General features: G+C 39.6%; 1 protein-coding gene across 28 annotated transcripts in view; it reads left to right on the top strand.

Moving 5' to 3' along the window:
• Positions 1-18446, top strand: part of ppfibp2b (PPFIA binding protein 2b) — an 86303-nt gene that overhangs the window by 15391 nt on the left and 52466 nt on the right. For 27 of the 28 annotated variants that reach the window (XM_067502835.1, XM_067502832.1, XM_067502829.1 and 24 more), the window contains exons 2-3: positions 7000-7104; positions 17340-17548. In XM_067502835.1, the coding sequence (XP_067358936.1) occupies positions 7023-7104; positions 17340-17548 (291 nt within the window). In that variant the 5' untranslated portion in view covers positions 7000-7022. Of the gene's footprint in view, positions 1-857; positions 984-6999; positions 7105-17339; positions 17549-18446 lie in introns of all 28 variants that reach the window. The other variant, XM_067502830.1, reaches the window with a different exon arrangement.

The raw sequence follows: 18446 nt of genomic DNA, 5'->3' as shown, positions 1-18446 counted from the left end.
TTTACACATGTTTCAAATGATGCAATAGTAATACAGCATTAATCTGTATCTATTTTTATATGGTGGGTGATTGTACCTAACATACATGTCTTTGGACCGTGGAAGTAAACAGGGTACACAGGGAAAATCAATGCAACCACAAGGAGAACATGCAAACTCCACAGAGAAATGCCACAGCCCACAGGCAGATTCAAACTGGCGACCTTGTAATTGTGAGGCAGCAGAGCTAACCACTCCAACATCGTGCTGCCCAGCTACACAGTCAATACAGTGTATGAAAAAAAATCTGCTCATGAAACATTGCTATGGTTGACTAATTATGATCTAATTTTATAAGTAACGTCGGACTGAAGACTAGTAAAATGTATTGTGTTTTTACAATATCACAGGAAAACTGTTTGTATTGTGCCTCTACTCATTTGTGTGTATTTGATGACAGCGAATTAGTGTTGAGTACTGCTCAAACAAAAACCTAGGTGTATCTCTGTATTTCCAATAGTTTGAGTCTCTGAAATAACCAACATTAGCTGAGGTGGTTAGTACAGCACTTGGAGTTTTGGAGGGTACTGTAAATACTGTGCCACTAGCAAGCACCGCCATACCCTCAGTTTAGCCTGCCGTTAAAGTTGTTACCTTTCTGACAACTGCAGTATATTTTCAGTGTGGTGACTTGATTACGTTTGACCTAAACATTGACAATTAGTCATAATTATACAGTGATCAATCTCATATTGCTTATATAAATGTATTGTTATATTTCTGCTTTTAGAACTGCTCTTCCTCTGATAAACCATTATAGAACAAAAACTGCAGTCTGTACTGAATTACGGTAACTGTCACAACATTATCTTTTGCAGAGATTCGCTGGAGCTTTACTGACTGAATGGTGGGCTGACATTGGGGAAATTATTTAGAAAATTACTGTGTGACACTGACGTACAGCCCAGTTATGTGTGCCTGTCTCCATCCTCTTGTGATTTACAGTAAGTCAGCTTGCTGATTAGTAATAAGCTATGCTTATGATAATAGTCCAGAGGCTAAGTGTTGTACATCTATCCACTCAGCGTCAGCTCATATCAGTTCTGCTGTTTGCCTTTGTTGGAGGAGCTTTGCCCTATGGGTGAAATCTCTTTATAGTTTATCTCTTCCTCACTTTGGCCTTGCATCTTTATCTCTCCCCTTCAATCACTGCTTGTCTGTTTTCTCATGGTACATTTAGTTACATTATGTTTGTAATATTTTAAAACTAATAATTATCACAACCCAGACCCAAAGCTACATAAGAGACCTAAATATCATACAGTATAGCAATGGGTTAACTTGAAGGTCATTTATTACACCAGCTTTTGTTCTTACACGGATTGTCTCTATTGACTGCAGCTGTTTGTGACTGTGGACAAGTTTGGATATTGATGACTACTAGAGTCAAGCTGCTCTGTAAATGCACATTATAGGAATGTGGTAATACTGGCTACCTGCCAGGTGTGTATGTGCACTGTAACAGCTGTATCCCAGTAAACTCTCTTTCAGTGTTCTGCTACATATAAAATGTAGGGGGTCATATGTTATTGATTGTAAAAAACAACCATGTGACAAGTTAGCTTTAAAATGAGAAATAAACTTCCAAGTAGTTATTAGTGGGGTGCAGTAAAAAAAATCATGTCAAAAAGTGGTTCTTGTCCAAAAAAAAAGGTTGTTTTAAGGTTTAGGCTTGGAATATTATCAACTTACATGTAAGCAGTAAGCACTGTGGAGTAATATAATATGACTCCTCTGACCCTTTTGTTTCTTTAGCCTTGCTGTGACTCTTGTCAACAGTGTGCTAGTTCAGACATGGAAAGTCCAAATAACTGTGTGCACAGTACACAGCCTTCTCATCTTTGCTTTTGTGCTGTGCTACTTTAGACATTACTAACGCAAACTTTACAACAGTATGTTGGGAGATTTGAAGCAATGTCTAACAAGCAATGTCTCACATGGCTGTTTCCTATCTTTGTGATGATCATTGACTACAAGTCATGTGTTGTTTTGTGTTATGGCTCATTACCCTCACTCTTAGGAAAAGTAGATTACAACAGAATTGAGAGCAGAGGTCAACTGGGCTGACTACTATAACGCATAGCACAGAGAAGCAGAAAGGAATCAGATAACACAGAGCAAGACCAGAAAACAGCCATATTTCCTTCAGAGAACTGAGCAGAGCTGAGTCGAATCTACTTTAGTAGGATTAAATAGGACAGTAAAGAGCAGAGCAGTTTAACACAGAGTAGTGCAGTGCTGGGAGTCACATCTAACTACATATTCCTGCAGCCCTAGCAGCTATGCATCAGCCACGGGTCAGAGATTACCCCTTGCCAACAGCCACATACAAGAAAAGATCATCTAACCAGTGTTCGAGCCCCCAGACATTAGTTAAAGTGGACAAATTTTATAGCTTTATTCTCTTACCTTAAAATATATTATACCAATCTTAACAGTGGCTCAGCCTTTTAATCAGTAATAAAAATCTTGCATCGCCATCACCCTAAATCTGTGCTTTGGTTGTCTTCTTTTCCCTTTTACTCTTTTTAGCAAAAGTTGCTCTGTTTAAAAAATGCTGGTTGCCACCATATTTGTTTTGGCAGATCATGCAATAATGTTTGTTCCCCCAGGATTTGCAGGTTTTCCAGAAAAAGACTGGAAATCTGACAGTTGGGAGTCTTTAGGTTTAAACTGACCTGTCTTTTAAAGTCTTAACTAGTCTTCAGATGTGTCCCATTGCTATTTGGACCAGCAGTGTGTGCCAGTGTCTCTCATCAGCTTAAAAGTATGGTGGATTGATGAGGATTTTACTGTCCAGTATATAATACTAGAAGGACAACAGCATGAACAGTATTCATGTCAGTGAGTCAGATCTAAGTAAAAATCCCTACTTTTGCAAGTAAGACAAAAAGGGCTGTATCAAATGTATCAAATAGACCTGTTTTATAAGTGACAATATGTCTGTGTTTCATATACTTGTGGGTTGTGCAGCCCCCACATGTCCAGAAATTGACTGTTGCGGTTTTAAACGTACTTTTCAGCTTAAATATACTTTATAGCTTTTGGTTGTATTAGCTTTCACCTCTCCACTCATCTTCTCCGTCTTTTCTCCTCATTGTCTCTCTGTCTCTATTTCTTACTTTCATACAAGGTTCTCTGTGTGGGAGAGCTCAAGGAGTGAGCTTGAAGTGAGATTTGTTTTCAGTTCTAACATACATGTGCAGTACATGAAAGTAAGACCTTGATATAATTTTTTGCTTACTTGCAGCCAGCAGATGTTTGATTCTTCACATGGCATGCTCAAGAAAATATACTGTGAGTTGAAACAATCTCCGACAGCTGGGTTAGTCAACCATTTAAAGGCCATTCAACCATTCACATTTAAGTCCAGCATTGGAAACTACTGTGTCGTGTCTGAAAGTTGAAGCATAATCAGTATTTTTATTACCATGTGGATGAAAGACACCGGATTGTTTTGAAATCTGCAGTTTCGTGACAACCACGAGAAAGGTTAGGATTTCTGACACCAATCGTGCTTTGAAAATCTTTAGTTAGCAGCTTATCCTGTTTACACTGGTCAAGGAATGCGTTTGTATACTCTGTGTGCTTAGAAGGGTATGCAGAAACATGCAGCAATATATTCCAAATAGTTTCAGATTGAGGATAGTATTCTGTAGCATGCTAGTATTTTTAGAAATGTTTATGATATATGCTTTAAGCAAAAACAATTGTTGTACATGTATCCAGTATCCATCAATCCACCCATATGTGTAACCGCTACACCTTGGACAGGGTTCAGGGCCAACACAGAGAGACAACCATTCAAACTTGCATTCACACCTACGACCAATTTAGAGTCACCAATTAACCTAACACGCATGTCTTTGGACTGTAGGATGAAACCCACACAAGCACAGAGAGAACATCCAAACTCTACACATAAAGTCCACAGCAGACATACGGATTTGAACCGGGGACCTTGTAGCTGTGTTGCTGAGTGCCAAGAATTTCACCACTGTGCTGCTGTATCCAGTGTGGTACTATTCTATAATATATCATCATATATTTATTTTTTTATCAACAGAATTTTATTGTGTTTATTTTAATTATATTAGAGATTATTTCAAAAATCCCTTTTCAAAACTCTGGTTATATTTCAATGTAGCCTTGTTTCATTTACACATTTCAGGTCATATTTAATATCCCTTTTATTAACAGTGGTTTGTTAATTGCCTTTACCTTTCAGGCAGATTGTGTGAACCACTAACTTGCCTTTTCAGTAAGAAGAAAGAGAGCTGTCAACAGTGAGGCGGGCGTAGTTGTAACAAGGCAGGTGTAGCTGTTAAAAACTGGTCACATATTGGCAAGTTTGCCAAACTAGTTTTTCTAGATTGTGTGTCTCTTTCTGGGAAAAGGTGTGTCCATTTCTACAACTACCAAGACATAATTGAGAAACTGAGGAACACGGGCTATATGATTAATATCTGGAAACCATCCAGTTATTCCAATTAAAAGGGATTCCTGATAAATTACTGTAGCTGTCACAATTTACACTCAATACCATTTCACACCAATGTTTGAAATTAAGGTTTAGAGCTGGCCGACAGTAGCCTTTCTGTATGAAGATTGCGGGTTCTTCCTGTTCTTGTTTAGTTGTCCTCTGGGTTAGGTTAATTGGTGACTCCAAATTGCCCGAACTTGTTTTTGTCCGTCTGTGTATGTCTCTCTGTGTGGAGATAGACTGGTTATGTTAAACTTGTATGTTAAATAAACTCAAGTCTATGTGGAGCCTATATTATTAATTTAAAATAATAGTTTTTTCCTGGGTTGGCAGAATATAAGAAAACAACAAATTTTCGTAGTTGTGCTGCAAAGTTTAAAAAAAAACAAAAAAACATAGGTACTTTATAGCTAAATAAAGCTTGAAACCACTATAGCAAAAGTAATTAATCTGTCATGGCTTTTCAATCATGTGTGAAGGTTTCATCAGGAGGCATTTCTGTACCAAGGCATGATACAAGATCACAATGAGGCAGAGAATGTCACACACAGACCCACCCACACATTCATTCTTCTCTTTCACATCTACTCACTTCCTTCAAGCACACAAACCTATTTCCTTACACACAGCAGTTGTACAGATTGTATAATATGGGAGACAATGGGCAGAATTGTTGCTTGTTTGCCTTGTCAGCTAAGTGCAGTAACAGCACAGTGATCTCTGTGTCAGCACCTTCACATACATGCAGTGTTACAGTGGAAAACCGAGTCATGGAAAACCTACAATTTCCTTGCTTATATGCACACTATATCAATCTTACACACACACAGACACAAAGGCATTATTGTCCTCTTGAGGTCAACTGTTGCCACAGTGCTGTTGAAAAGTGTCACTCTGTCATGGTGTCTGAATGATACCATCACTCTCACTCTCAAAGACAGAGTGTGTAGCCATTTTGTAGCCATTTATGATTATTACCAATACAATTACCACACACACCCACAATTGTACACCAAATGGTAATAGCAGTAAGTTCCTGTAACTGTGTTTTATGTCAGCTTTTATGATGAGTTGTGGCTGTGAAAGTTAGTGCTAATGTAGATGAGCATTAAGCTGCACCATAGGGGGGGGTTATTTTCCAGAGGCTTCAGTAAATTACATCACCATCTTTCCCAGTGATTTCTCCATTTTGATGTCTATTTGTCTATAATCAGCACCACAGCCCGACAGAGGGATCAGAGCCTTGAAGGAGACATGACAGAAAAGGGATCAGTAGCAGGGGGAGAAGGGGTAATAGCAGGGAGGATGGGTGGGATGAAAAGCAGAAACGCAGGATGGCAAGAGATGGAGGAGCAGCCAGAGGCTGTTCTGACAGATGGAAACCCTGCATCGAGTAATAAAAAGTGTGTGTGTGTATGTATTCACATGTGGGTGTTTTGTCAGGCACAATGTGTGTAATAATGGCTATACTGTATGTACACTTTATGTTTGATTGCAGTGTTGGTTTTCTAAAGCCTGTTTCGCCCATGAACTCTGAACAATGTTAGATGAATTCAGCCTCTGCTTTCTCTGGAGTGGCCTTTCAGACATGTCACAGTGGGAAATTGCCCGAGTGAGAAGCATCCTAATGTGTGAAAATCTGTTTGATATTCGTGCATGTCAGCGTGCAGGAGGCACAGTTTGATATAAAACTTTCTGTGGGAGACTTATTTACACCACATTGCATTCGGGCATCTGGTATAAAAAGTTTTAATCACTCAACCACAACAACAGCTGAGTGATAGAAACGTTAACATGCCCACTTGCTCGCTTTTAATCCTCTCGATGATTCGGCACAGAGCAGCGTGCTACACGTGCGAGCTCACACACACGATGCGGCCATTGCACTAGGGGGCTCGAAGGACAAAGTCAGGATAATATCGGAAGCGTTTCACGCGGACATTTACGCTCACACACGCACTCCTTCCTAAAAGTCAGAATATCAGTATTCCAGTGCATGTCTAAAGGGGGTTAAGACAAATATGAATGTACATTTTATATGCATATACTACTGTACAGTGGCAAGCTTGTTAACCCCTTAGAATTTTCTAAGGAGTATGTATAAACTAAAACATCAGATTAAAACATCATGCAGGGAAACCTTTGAACAACCACAGTTCACATCTTCTGATTTCTGGAGAAGGATTCTCTTGTCAGCTGTCTTTTGTCTTGGCCATCAGCCTCTTCTTAAATGCAATTTGTCTCCCTGCTGTGACAAACTGCAGCTGAGCACTGTAAATCAGGAACAGCATTTCTTCAATATCCTCTATAGGTGCTTTTTGACCAAACAGTTCTAGTGACTACTCAGTGGGACCTTTGTAGATGCGAGTCTGATGTAAATCTGTTACTTGTGTTTGAGCTGTCACTTCTTGCATCCTTATTTTAAGTATGACAAGTTTATCACATCTTGCTTTTAATTTTTTTTCTATTTTTTGCAGAATATTGAAACATCTGAGATCTAATGCTACCTGCCATCAGCATGGAAACAGAGGCCAGTCACATGCTGGAGGCAGCACTGGAACAGATGGATGACATCATTGCAGGTAAGAGCTACCAAGGCATAGTGTCATCTTTAGTCACATGTAGGGCTTTCTGGGAAATGTGATCTTCGAGAAAATCATCAATCTGGGCAGAACGGTGGTGGAGTTCCTGCATCACAGTTAAGTCCCAAGTTTGAATCTGACCTGCTGGCTGTGTCCTGTGTGGCGTTTGCATGTTCTCCATATGTTTAGGTGGGTTTCCCCTGGGTACCTGGTTTCCCTCAGCAGTCTAAAGACATGAATGTTTTATCCATGAATGTTGTAATTGTGGACTCTAAATTGCCCGTAGGTGTCAGGATTGGTGTATAAGGGTAAGTAAATAGAGAGACACCACATAAGGGTAATTGGGTTTGTTTGTTGTTAGACACATAAGGGACTAACAAGGTCGAATATAATTAAGGGGTGTGCTTACAGTGAAAAACCAAACCTTTGAACACAATTTTGTCAAAATGGTGCATTTAAACAGGAGCATAGACACAGAATTAACGGGGGCAGGAACAAACAAACCAAAAGGATGCGCAAATAGGGAACATCTGAAACACGATAACACAATATGTCACAAATTGTGTATGCAAACAGAAGCTTGTATACAAAAATTGGTGCACACTAACAGAGTAAACGAGAGCGAGTGTAACAATAAATCAGGAGCGCCAATGCATGAACGAGAAAGGATAGGGATAAATAAATCAAATAACACATGGCAAAAACCATAAACCAAACTTCAGGAAACAGTCCAAAAATAGGAGCAGGTAGACACCAGGAAGCTGAGAGTTCACAGGGGACTAAAGGTGAGGATCTGGCAGGAAGTAACTCTTGCAGGGGGTTTAAACAGACAGGGGCACAGGTGCAATCAAGGAAAATGATGAGAAGTGAAGTAGCTGTAGTGAACTATGGCAACAGGAAATGAGACAGAGGGACTACCAAAACCAGGAACAGGAAGTAGAGCTGGTGATGGAGAATGAGCACAGCTAAGAGGGAGAGACATAGAAGGGGGGTGCAGGTAAGGCAATTGATGGGGAACTGGGTTTAAGAGTGGGCAGAACGGGACAGAGATGGTCAAGACTGAGGATAAACACAGTCCAGAGTGGGATTCATGATACTAGGTGTAAATGTGAGTGGTTGTCTGTTTTTGTTTAGCCCCTTTCAGAAATGTACTAGAATTGGGACGTCCGCAACCCTAAAAAGGATAAGCAATTACAGCTAAGGGATGGATGAAGTCCCCAAGCTGTTATTTAGGCGACCACAAGTTGATGCTGCAGTTACGCACAGTGCTGTAGTTTGCTATCACATGACAGGATATAATGAAAATAGTAATGCATTTTCAATACTGGCAGGCGTAATATTACTTATCTGTAACCAAAACTAATGCAAAATGGCTGTCTTGTGTCAGTTGTCTCTGTCATGGTCTGGTCCTTCAAATTCACTTCCTGTTCTGGAATTTTATTTTTTATCCCTTTTCCCCACTTCCTGTTCCCAGATCACTCCTCCAGCTTCACCATTCATCACTGTCTCAATCGTTCTTTTTAGACTGTGCACTCCCCTCCATTCCCTGTCAGATCATCATCGCTACCTCAAGCAATCCCCTGCATTCTGGTTTACCTGTTTTGTGTCATTTGGACTTTTGTTATCTTGGTCTGAGGTTTGGTTGTTGTGTTCTTTATTTAGTTCTGTCGTACACTCAGTTTAATATGTTAACAGGATGTCACTTGGTTTATTTTTCGATTCCCGATCTGCTCTGTGGTGTGCACGTTTTACTCTTGTCAGTCCTGTAGATTATCTATTCAATTAGTGCCCAAATTTAAAGTTTTGTTGTAGTCCGTTCCATTCTTTGTGTTCTGTCTCCCTTTCCTCCTGTTAGTTTCCCAATAATTCTGACTCCATCTTGTGTTTAGTCTCTCATGGTTTGTTTTTTTGCTTTTCCAACTTGTATTGTAACCCTCTAGGGGTCTAGCCAGAAATTTTCCTCGTTTCTGGAGTGATTTTTTTAGATTACCTCTGTTGATATCCCGTGTTGGAAATTAAATCTGTTTAATTCTTACACTTGTATTTTGACTTTTCGTTTTGTAACCTCACTAATCCTGGCTTTGTGTTAATATTCAGTTCCATTGTCCAAGTCTCAAGCTTAGCTCCCTTAGTTCATGTATTGTGTTTATTTCCTGAATCTACAGTTTGTCACCCTAGTCCTTGTTAAATTTAGTTTATTATTTCGTATCATAATAAAGTGCGCTTTAATACCACAATCTATCTCACGATGTCTACATTTGGTTCCACCAAAACCCTGACAGTATCTGTTACTACCAAATGTTACTCTACAAAAACTTGTGTGGTGCTCTATCTTAGGAGAGAGTTAGAGATGCAGATTGTAAGAAAAGCAAAAAGCTACATTATTATGTGGTCTTATTTTAGTATGATTACAACAAAATTTTAACCCGGGTCAGTTTTTTTGTTGAGCTGGATCTGTAGCAGGGAGGTTTGATATGCTTCTACTGGCAGTGGCACTGTAGGAGCTGCAGCAGCTCTCAGTCCTGGCTTTGACATCATACAAACTTCAATAAATGGCTGTAACATAAACTTCTTGTCAAAAATGAGTGTCATATAGCACTGTTTTTCATTACAAAGACAGCACTGACGTCCCATTTCTTGTGCTCACAACTTAACCAGGTGTGAAAGCTAAGCTAGGTCATTTTATCTTCAATTTAAAAAAAATGGATGGATATAGTTTATCAAGCATGCACAACTTGCCATGATGATAAACATGTAAACATGACTGACAAGTGATGTAATTTAAGGCATTTTGAAAAAAAAAAGCTAAAAAAAATGTCCACACTTCTCCACTTTTAAACATAAACCATTTTCACTTTTCAACTGATAATTTGCACAGAATGTGAAGTGCACATTTTCAAAAACATTTTACCTGATAACTGTGATGGTTTTGTGTTTGTATTTTTAGGTTTTAAGCAGCAAATATAGAATACAGAACATAATCATGTTTGTGGTAGGGTTACTGGAACATGTTTGCTACATTCAGTTCAGCTATTGCCAGTAAAATTTATTAGTGGATGCCGTCTGTTAATCAATGGAAAAGCAAAGCTGTATTCTTTATCTTATCGTTTTATCTTTCAAAACTAAAATGTTTTCTGACACGGTCAACCTTGACAAACTAGTCAATAAATTTGTCAATTTAACAAAATTAGGGAAAATGTGTATTATTCACATTTTAAATATATGCTAAATCTTAGTGTATATTTTTGCCTTTTATCTTATCTTGAATGTTTGTTACAGTATGTTTTTACATAAAAGGAGTGAGAAGCTTCATACACTGTTGCCCATAAAATTGGAATAATTTTATTTTCAGGCACATTCGTCTTTATAATTTTTTTTTATTAAAAAGTTTTGAGAAGATATGTACTTTATCAAAAATAAATCAAATTTAAATCAATGTTATGTATAAATCAGAAGAGGTAAAAAATATTTTACTCCAACTTTATGGGCAACAGTGGATATGAAATTAGACATTCTCTGGACTTTTGCGTGAAAGTTGTGCAGCTTTTTGACAAATACACACTGACCTCATTGAGTGCTCTGAGTTTGTCATGCCTGCTTTCAAGGACCACAAATAGAAATACATTACAACTCTCATTAACAACAAGGAAATTAGAGCCACTTATCAACAAAAAATGATCGGGAGGTCTTTTTTCTGTGTGTGTGTGTGTGTGTGCTTGTGTGTGTGTGTGTGTGTGTGCCTTAGCATCTAGTGGGAATAGCAGCAGAAGCACTCCAATGTTTAATGACACCGATGCTGGTATTGTTGTGCGACCATGTACTCGTGCCAGGCTGAGCAGTGACCGCAAGAATCCCAGTTCTCTCCTTTCCCTCATCTTGAATTGGTGTTCAGGAAAGATAGCTATGTGGCATTAACAGGCAGTCAAATATCCATGGGGGGTGCTTATGAGCATGCTCATGAGCATGCTTATGAACTATAGTGCTCATCAATGTATGGTAATTGGAAAAAAAACAAATTTAATTATAGGCACCACTACAGTAAAACGATACACCTGCCACTTTATGCATTTTGCTAGTATTGGGTTGGACTCTCTTTTACCTTTGGAACTGCCTTAAATCTGTGTGGCATATAGTCAAAATTCCATATTGATATGATAGCATCACACAGTTGCTGCAGATTTGTCAGTTGCACATCCTTGAAATTAATTTCCCATTCCACCACATCCCAAAGGATTGACACTGCGGCTTCCACAGTCACATGTGGGGACTGTGGGTGCCATTTCAGTACAGTGAACTCGTCATGCTGAAGAAACAGTTTCAGATAATTTTACCTTTGTGACATTGTAAGTTATCCAGCTTGAAGTAGCCATCGCAAGGTGGGTACACTGTGATCATAAAGGTCATAGTCAGCAACAATACTCAGGGAGGCTGTGGCTTTTAGACAATTCTTAGTTGGTACCAAGGGGCCCAAATTAAGAAGAAAATATTCCCCACACCATTACACCCTTCCTATAGGCCTGAATCATTGACACAAGGCAGAATATATGCTTTTTACTGCAAACCCATCCAAATGTCTGAAAACTCAGACAAGGCAAAGATTTCCAATCTTCTTCCTTTCAGCTGTTCCCTTTCAGGGGTCCCCACAGCAATTCATGTGCCTCCATCTAACCCTGTCCTCTGAATCCTCTTCTCTAACACTAACTAACTTCATATCCCCTCTCACTATATCCATAAATCTCTTCTTTGGTCTTCCTCTAGACCTCCTGCTTGGCAGCTCCAACCTCAGCATCCTCCTACTGATATATTCACCATTTCTCCTCTGAACATGTCCAAACCACCTCAATCTGGCCTCTCTGACTTTATCTACAAAACATCTAACATGAGCTGTCCCTCTGATGTCCTCATTCCTGCTCTTGTCCATCCTCGTCACTCCTAAAGAGAACCTCAACATCTTAAACTCTGCTACCTCCAGCTCTGCGTCCTTTCTTTTTTTTCTCCACCCGTTCCAACCTGCTTGCACTCGCCTCTTCACCTCTTTTCCACACTTTCTGAACCGTTGACCCTAAGTACTTAAAGTCCTGCACCTTCTTCACCTCTGCTCCCTGTAACCTCACCGTTCCACTTGGGTCCCTCTCATTCACACATGTATTCTGTCTTGCTGCAGCTAAGCTTCATTCCTCTGTTTTCCAGAGCAGACCTCCATCTCTCTAGATTTTCCTCCACCTGCTCCCTGCTCTCACTACAAATCACAATGTCATCTGCAAACATCATAGTCCATGGGGATTCCTGTCTAACCTCATCTGTCAGCCTGTCCATCACCAAAAACAAGAAGGAGCTCAAAGCTGATCCTTGATGCAGACCCACCTCCACCTTAAACTTCTCTGTCCCACCTATAGCACACCTCACCACGGTCTTACAGCTCTCATACATGTCCTGCACCACTCTAACATACTTCTCTGCCACTCCAGACTTCCTCATACAATACCACAGCTCCTCTCTCGGCACCCTGTCAACTCCCTATACAACTCCCTATGACCCTCTCTGTACTTCTCCATCAGCATCCTCAAAGCAAATACTGCATCTGTTGGACTCTTTCAGGGCATGAAACCATATTATATCACAAATGCTCACCTCTGCCCTTAGTCTAGCTTCCACTACTCTTTCCCACAATTTCATTGTGTGGCTCATCAGCTTTATTCCTTTGTAGTTGCCACGGCTCTGCATATCTCTCTTGTTCTTAAAAATCGGCACCAGTACACTTCCATTCCTCGAGCATCCTCTCACTCTCCAATATCTTGTTAAACAAATTAATTAGAAACTCTACTGCCACCTCTCCTAGACACTTTCATACCTCTACAACACCGTTAGCGGTAGCTAGTATGGAAATCAGATTCAGTGGGGAAGTCATGATTTGCATGTTTAATTTGGCATTTGTTTTACTTCAGATGCCCTTCCTGACACAACCTGCTGCAATTATCCAGACTTGGGACTGGCACAAGAAGGCACTGGCTTGTGCCCCCTTGTGGTTGCATTAGATTTCCAATCTTCTGTTGTCCAATTTTGGTGAGACCTTGTGAATTGTGGCCTAGATTTCCTGTTCTTAGCTGACAAGAGTACACCTATTGTGTTTTTCTGCTGCTCTAGTCATCTGCTTCAAGGTTTGAAGTGCATTTAGCTCGTCTGCATACATTGTAAAAACTGGTTAGTTGAGTTACTGGCCATTCTCCTCTGACCTCTCGTCAGACTAGGCTGTGTGGCACCAACAACCATCTATCCATTATCCTAACCACTGATACTATACAGGGTCGCAGGGGGCTAGAGCCTATCCCAGCTGTCATTGGGTGATAGGAGGGGTTCGCCCTGGACAGGTCACCAGTCTATATAGAGAAAATTAAACAATCAGTCAACCATTCAAGCTCACATTCACAACTTGGAGCCATGATTAACTTATAAGATGTGTGTTAACCAGCAGTTAAACAGGTGTACTTAATAAAGTGGCTGGTGAGTGTATACTGTAGACTATAACTGTGTCCCTGTTCCAAGCTGGTTTTAAGTATTATATACTGCAGTCAGTTTATTTTTAAGGCCAGTACACGGAAAGACCATTTTAATAATTAGCTCCATGACAGTCACTGCTGTAGTGTTTGTTATTCATTCTGCTGATGTGATAGAAACTAGCTGAACAATCATCTGTTGCTTTGGAGGAGCAATACCATGTCTGCATCATTGCAGAAAGGGAACATGGGACATTACATTAGGTGTTTAGAGAAACTTTAATGTTACAAAAAAATCATGTAACTGGATGAGTCTGAGCATAACAGGAGAATTCTGGGGGTATGAGGGTGCACTGAAACAGAGAGAATGAATCAGACAAGGAAATACAACATGGTATGGATAGATTGAACTGAATTTAGGGGCTTACTTGATGTGATGTGTTGACAGGCAATTTCTGTATGTAAGAAGCGAATGGGAGGGTGATTCCTTGCGCTGAGAAGGACTGAGATGAGCAAGATGGTAAGAAGTTGGATTGGTAAAGATGTGTGGGAGGCAAGATGGCTGCGTCCGAGCTGTGTCCAAGTGTGCTTAAGTGCAAAATCCATCATGCGACTTTCAAGCTGTTTACAAGTCCAAAATCTGTATATTTTTAACATCTACAGGACACATTTTTTACAGATATGTATCCAAATCAAAACCACAATATCCAAATCCAGAGAACTAAAATTCGTAAACCCAAACCTGCTCAGAGGCAGATATTTGGTAGACAGGCAGGCAGATATTAGTAGCAGGCAAACAACTGGCGAAACAGGCATGGATAAAATGGGAGGGTAGCGGCAGGAAGAGCATCCAGTGGAAAAACTCGTGCCAAATCAAAGTGTGGAACACGTTCCACTGTGGCGACCCCTGAAGGTACAAGCTGAAAGCCTTTGATATTGTCTTGCTCCTATTGACTTTCGTTCCCTTTCTCCCCAGTGCATACCTTCACTTCTTAGGTTTATATCAGCCTGCCTCCTACTTTCACTACAGACCGCAATGTCATCTATAAACATCATAGTCCATGGGGACTCCTGTCTGACCTCGTCTATCAATCTGTCCATCACTAATGCAGACAGGCAGAGGCTGAGAGCTTATTCTAGAAGCAAACCTACTTCCACCTTGAACTAGTCCAAAGGTGGGGTGACGCATAATCGACGGATTACGTCCATTTATGTGCATGCATTACTAATAAGCGATAGTCCACTGCAAGCGAAAAAAATCTAAAGTATGGGAGTATTTTAAGCAAAGACCAAACAACATGGTGCTCTGGAAGCTCTGCAAATTTTTTTACTTAATTTGTTCTTGAATTGCTAAATGTAGATTGCTTTTGCTTTAATTTAATTGTGGAGACTCTTTATATTGTCTGTAAAACACAGATTGGTAGTTAAGACTGGCCTATGCTTCGTTTCGGGAATAATGCCCTGCAGTGCATACTCTGTTATATTTTTAAAGAGAAGATTATTGAATAAGATATTGCAATAGAAATGATTGATAAATTGAAAGTTTTGTTTGTAGTAAATTCATTGTTATATTAATTTAAAAATAAGCAAGACTGTAATTAGAAAATAGTCTATAGAGTAATCGATGAATTGGTAAAATAATCAATAGACTAATCAACCAAAAACTAATGATTAGGTGCAGCCCTAAACTAGTCTGTCATTCCTACTGTACCACACATCTCAACGATGTTCTTGTACATATCACTTCTGACTTACTTCTCTGCTTTACCTTGACTTTATTATGCAGTACCACAACTCCACTCTTGGCAATCTGTCATATGCTTTCTTTAAATCCATAAACACATGATCATGTGTAACATTATGCCCACCTGTGCCAATAAATGTAATCCAATACAGTGTCTGCCTTGAAAGTGGTTCAAATGTTTTGGCCGCCTCATTCATTTTAAAAAGGGTGGCCAAAACATTTGAACCATGACTTCTTATAATGCACTCCAGTATGACTGCACTACCCACTTTGACTTCAATATCAAACACATAGTAAAATGATCACCTTTTGGACAGTTTTAACCTACTAACATTGTGAAAGTAGAAGTCATGGCAGAGCCACTGTATTGGTTTGAGATAAATTGCACAGGTGGTCATGATGTTATGCCTGATTGCTGTAGCTCTTTCTTGCCCTTTTAAAGCGAACATTACATCAGTGGTGCTCTTTGTTGGCATGAAATCATATTGCTGCTGTCCGTAGGTCACCTCTCCTCTCAGCTTAGCTTCCACCACTCTTTACCACACCTTCTTGCTGTGCTTGATCAAATTTATGATCTGAACATCTCCATTATTCTTAAAAATCTGAACAAGTACAAGTTCTTCTCACTACTTCTCAGGCATCCTCTCACGTTGCAGAATTCAGCAGAACACTGCCATCTCCTAAACATGTCGATAGCTCCACTGGTTTCTTATCTGGATCAACAGCCTTTCCATTCTATATCCTCTTCATTGCTTTCGTTAATTCATTCTTAATAATTGTGGGCACTTCCTTGTTTACTATGTTTGCTCTGTCCTTTGTCCAATAGTAGCATACTTTCCACTGGCATGCTGCTAAGAGTGCAGTTGCTGGTCTTTGGTAACCTGGGCCTCAACTGATCCGCTATGGAGCTCTGGTTAATGATCTGCATATTTGCTTTGGTTGATGTTTTATGCCGGATGCCAGGTTCTACATCCTGACGCAACCCTGCCTGTTTTTCAGGGCTGGGGACTGGCACTAAGAATGCACTGGCTTGTGCAGCTTTTGTGGCAGGGTTGTACTGTTTACATTGTGTTTTGACAGAATTTGTTTTACCCTTAAAAACTGAAAGAAAAAAAACATGCTAATCACATAATGACATATCCTGTAAGTCAGCATTTTAAGATGTGTAACTTTTTATCCCAACAGTTCACTCCAATGCTCCAATTGCTCTGGACGAGCAATATAAAATAAAAACTTGTGTTCCTACTACAATTGTTTTCCACCGGGGCTAGAGGTGTCTACACTGAGTCGATTGAGTAATTTTTTTCCTCTGTGTGCTCTGGCTTAGAGTCTGCATGCATAGATGAAGAGATAGATGGAGGAGTGGGTTCATGTTCTGTTTGTTTCTGTATTCATATTTTAAATGCTCACTTCATCTCAACCAGAGTAAAATTATAGTTTACATAATTTGCAGTAAATGCAGCAGTGAATTACAGTGAGAATCTTACATTCTGTGAGATTCAAGGTTTCCAAATGTTCCCACAGAAATAAAAAATTGTTTTTAATACTTCACAGCATTTATTCAGTGATGTGTCTTTAGCCATGTAATATTATGTTTTACTTACTTTCAGTGCCTATGCAAGAGAGCCTGCTTTAAGAAAATATTCAAGAAAAAATGTTTTAATTATGGACTGTTTATTAATTTGGAGTCATGATTATTTAAGTGCATCCAGATGTGTTCAGAGTGTGTGCGCCTTATAGTGTGTGTGCCAGGGAAATGAGCCAGGTGACACATGGACATTTTGGATATTCAAATATTGAAAAGCATGTATGGCTCTAATTAAATTTTGTTTTTCTAAGTATTCTGAGCTTATTTTTGAGCTTTTTCCAAATTTGTCAATAATACAATACTTACTAGTGTTGCTTCATATTTAAGTCGCATTTGGGTTTTGTATAATGGTATAATACATCTTTTTGTAATAAGCCTCTCCTCTTCCCTCCTCTTCTCTCCCCTTCAGGTTCAAAAGCAGCTGCAGTGGAGTTTTCTAACAGCATGTATGACTTTGGGTCTCCCGTCAGTGCTGGTCCTCTGCCGGTTGTTCAGTTAGCTGAAGACCTCAAACTTGCCTTGGAGCTCCAACCCAACCAGGAGGGGAAAGACAGCCTGAGAGCACAGTTACCTACAGAAACGGCACAGGCTCTCATTGACTGGCTACAGAGTGGGACTGTACGTACAATGTGTGCTTTATTTTGAGTTATAACCTTCCATCTTAATATAAAATTTAGTCTCATATCTAGTCTTATGAAGTTCTGTAATGAAGTTTGTAGTGTTTATTGGTCAGATTGTTGTGTTCAGCTAAAATTTCAACTACGGCAAAGGGACATGTGACAGCTTATCTGTATCTTTATCAAGCTGTGTCCTTTAATGCTTTGTCTAAGTGTTTTTATTGAGCAGTGAAAAATAATTGATTTGAGTTTTGGTAGCATGGACCACTGTCTTAGCCCTTTGGCATTTTTTACTGTCTTCAGTTGTGTTCAGTGGTATGTCTCATAGACATTCTTCTCTGGAACACTGTGATGGACTGACATTGCGATCTATAGAGCCACACTCCAAGAAGGGCTAAAACCACAGCTTGCAAGGCTGTAAGAATGTTATATTTCTGTTTATGTGTCTAAAAGTTTATAGAGCTGCTCATTTCAAATTTGCAGTGAATCTCTCACTGTCCTAACAGATTACACAGTTGAGTTAGATATTGCACTGTGCTTGGTGTACATGTCTCTGTTAATAAAAGTTGTGTCCGCTCACACGCTGACTGGTGATGCACAAGTTATGTAAGTGCAATGGTTTGGGAGTGGACAGGTTCTGAGAAGTGGAGTCACATGTGCAATGAGCTAACCAAAAGAACCACATGTTTATGTTGGAAGAAATTTTAGCAGGGAATTTCTTGTGTTTTAAAGTTTCCTTTAGGTTGTTTGCCAGACAACATGATGGTGGGTGCACTTCTACAAGCATGCAGCACTAGGTTCATGTAGAAGGAATAGTTAAAATGGCTTTAGAATAATTGGGCCTCATTCAGCAACTGTTCTTAAGAACACATGATTTCTTAAAACTAATTTATGCAGTT

This window comes from Channa argus, chromosome 4, assembly GCF_033026475.1.
Source record: "Channa argus isolate prfri chromosome 4, Channa argus male v1.0, whole genome shotgun sequence".
NCBI lineage: Eukaryota > Metazoa > Chordata > Actinopteri > Anabantiformes > Channidae > Channa > Channa argus.
The sequence above is the reverse complement of the archived record's forward strand: the minus strand, read 5'-3'. Positions and strand labels throughout refer to the sequence as shown.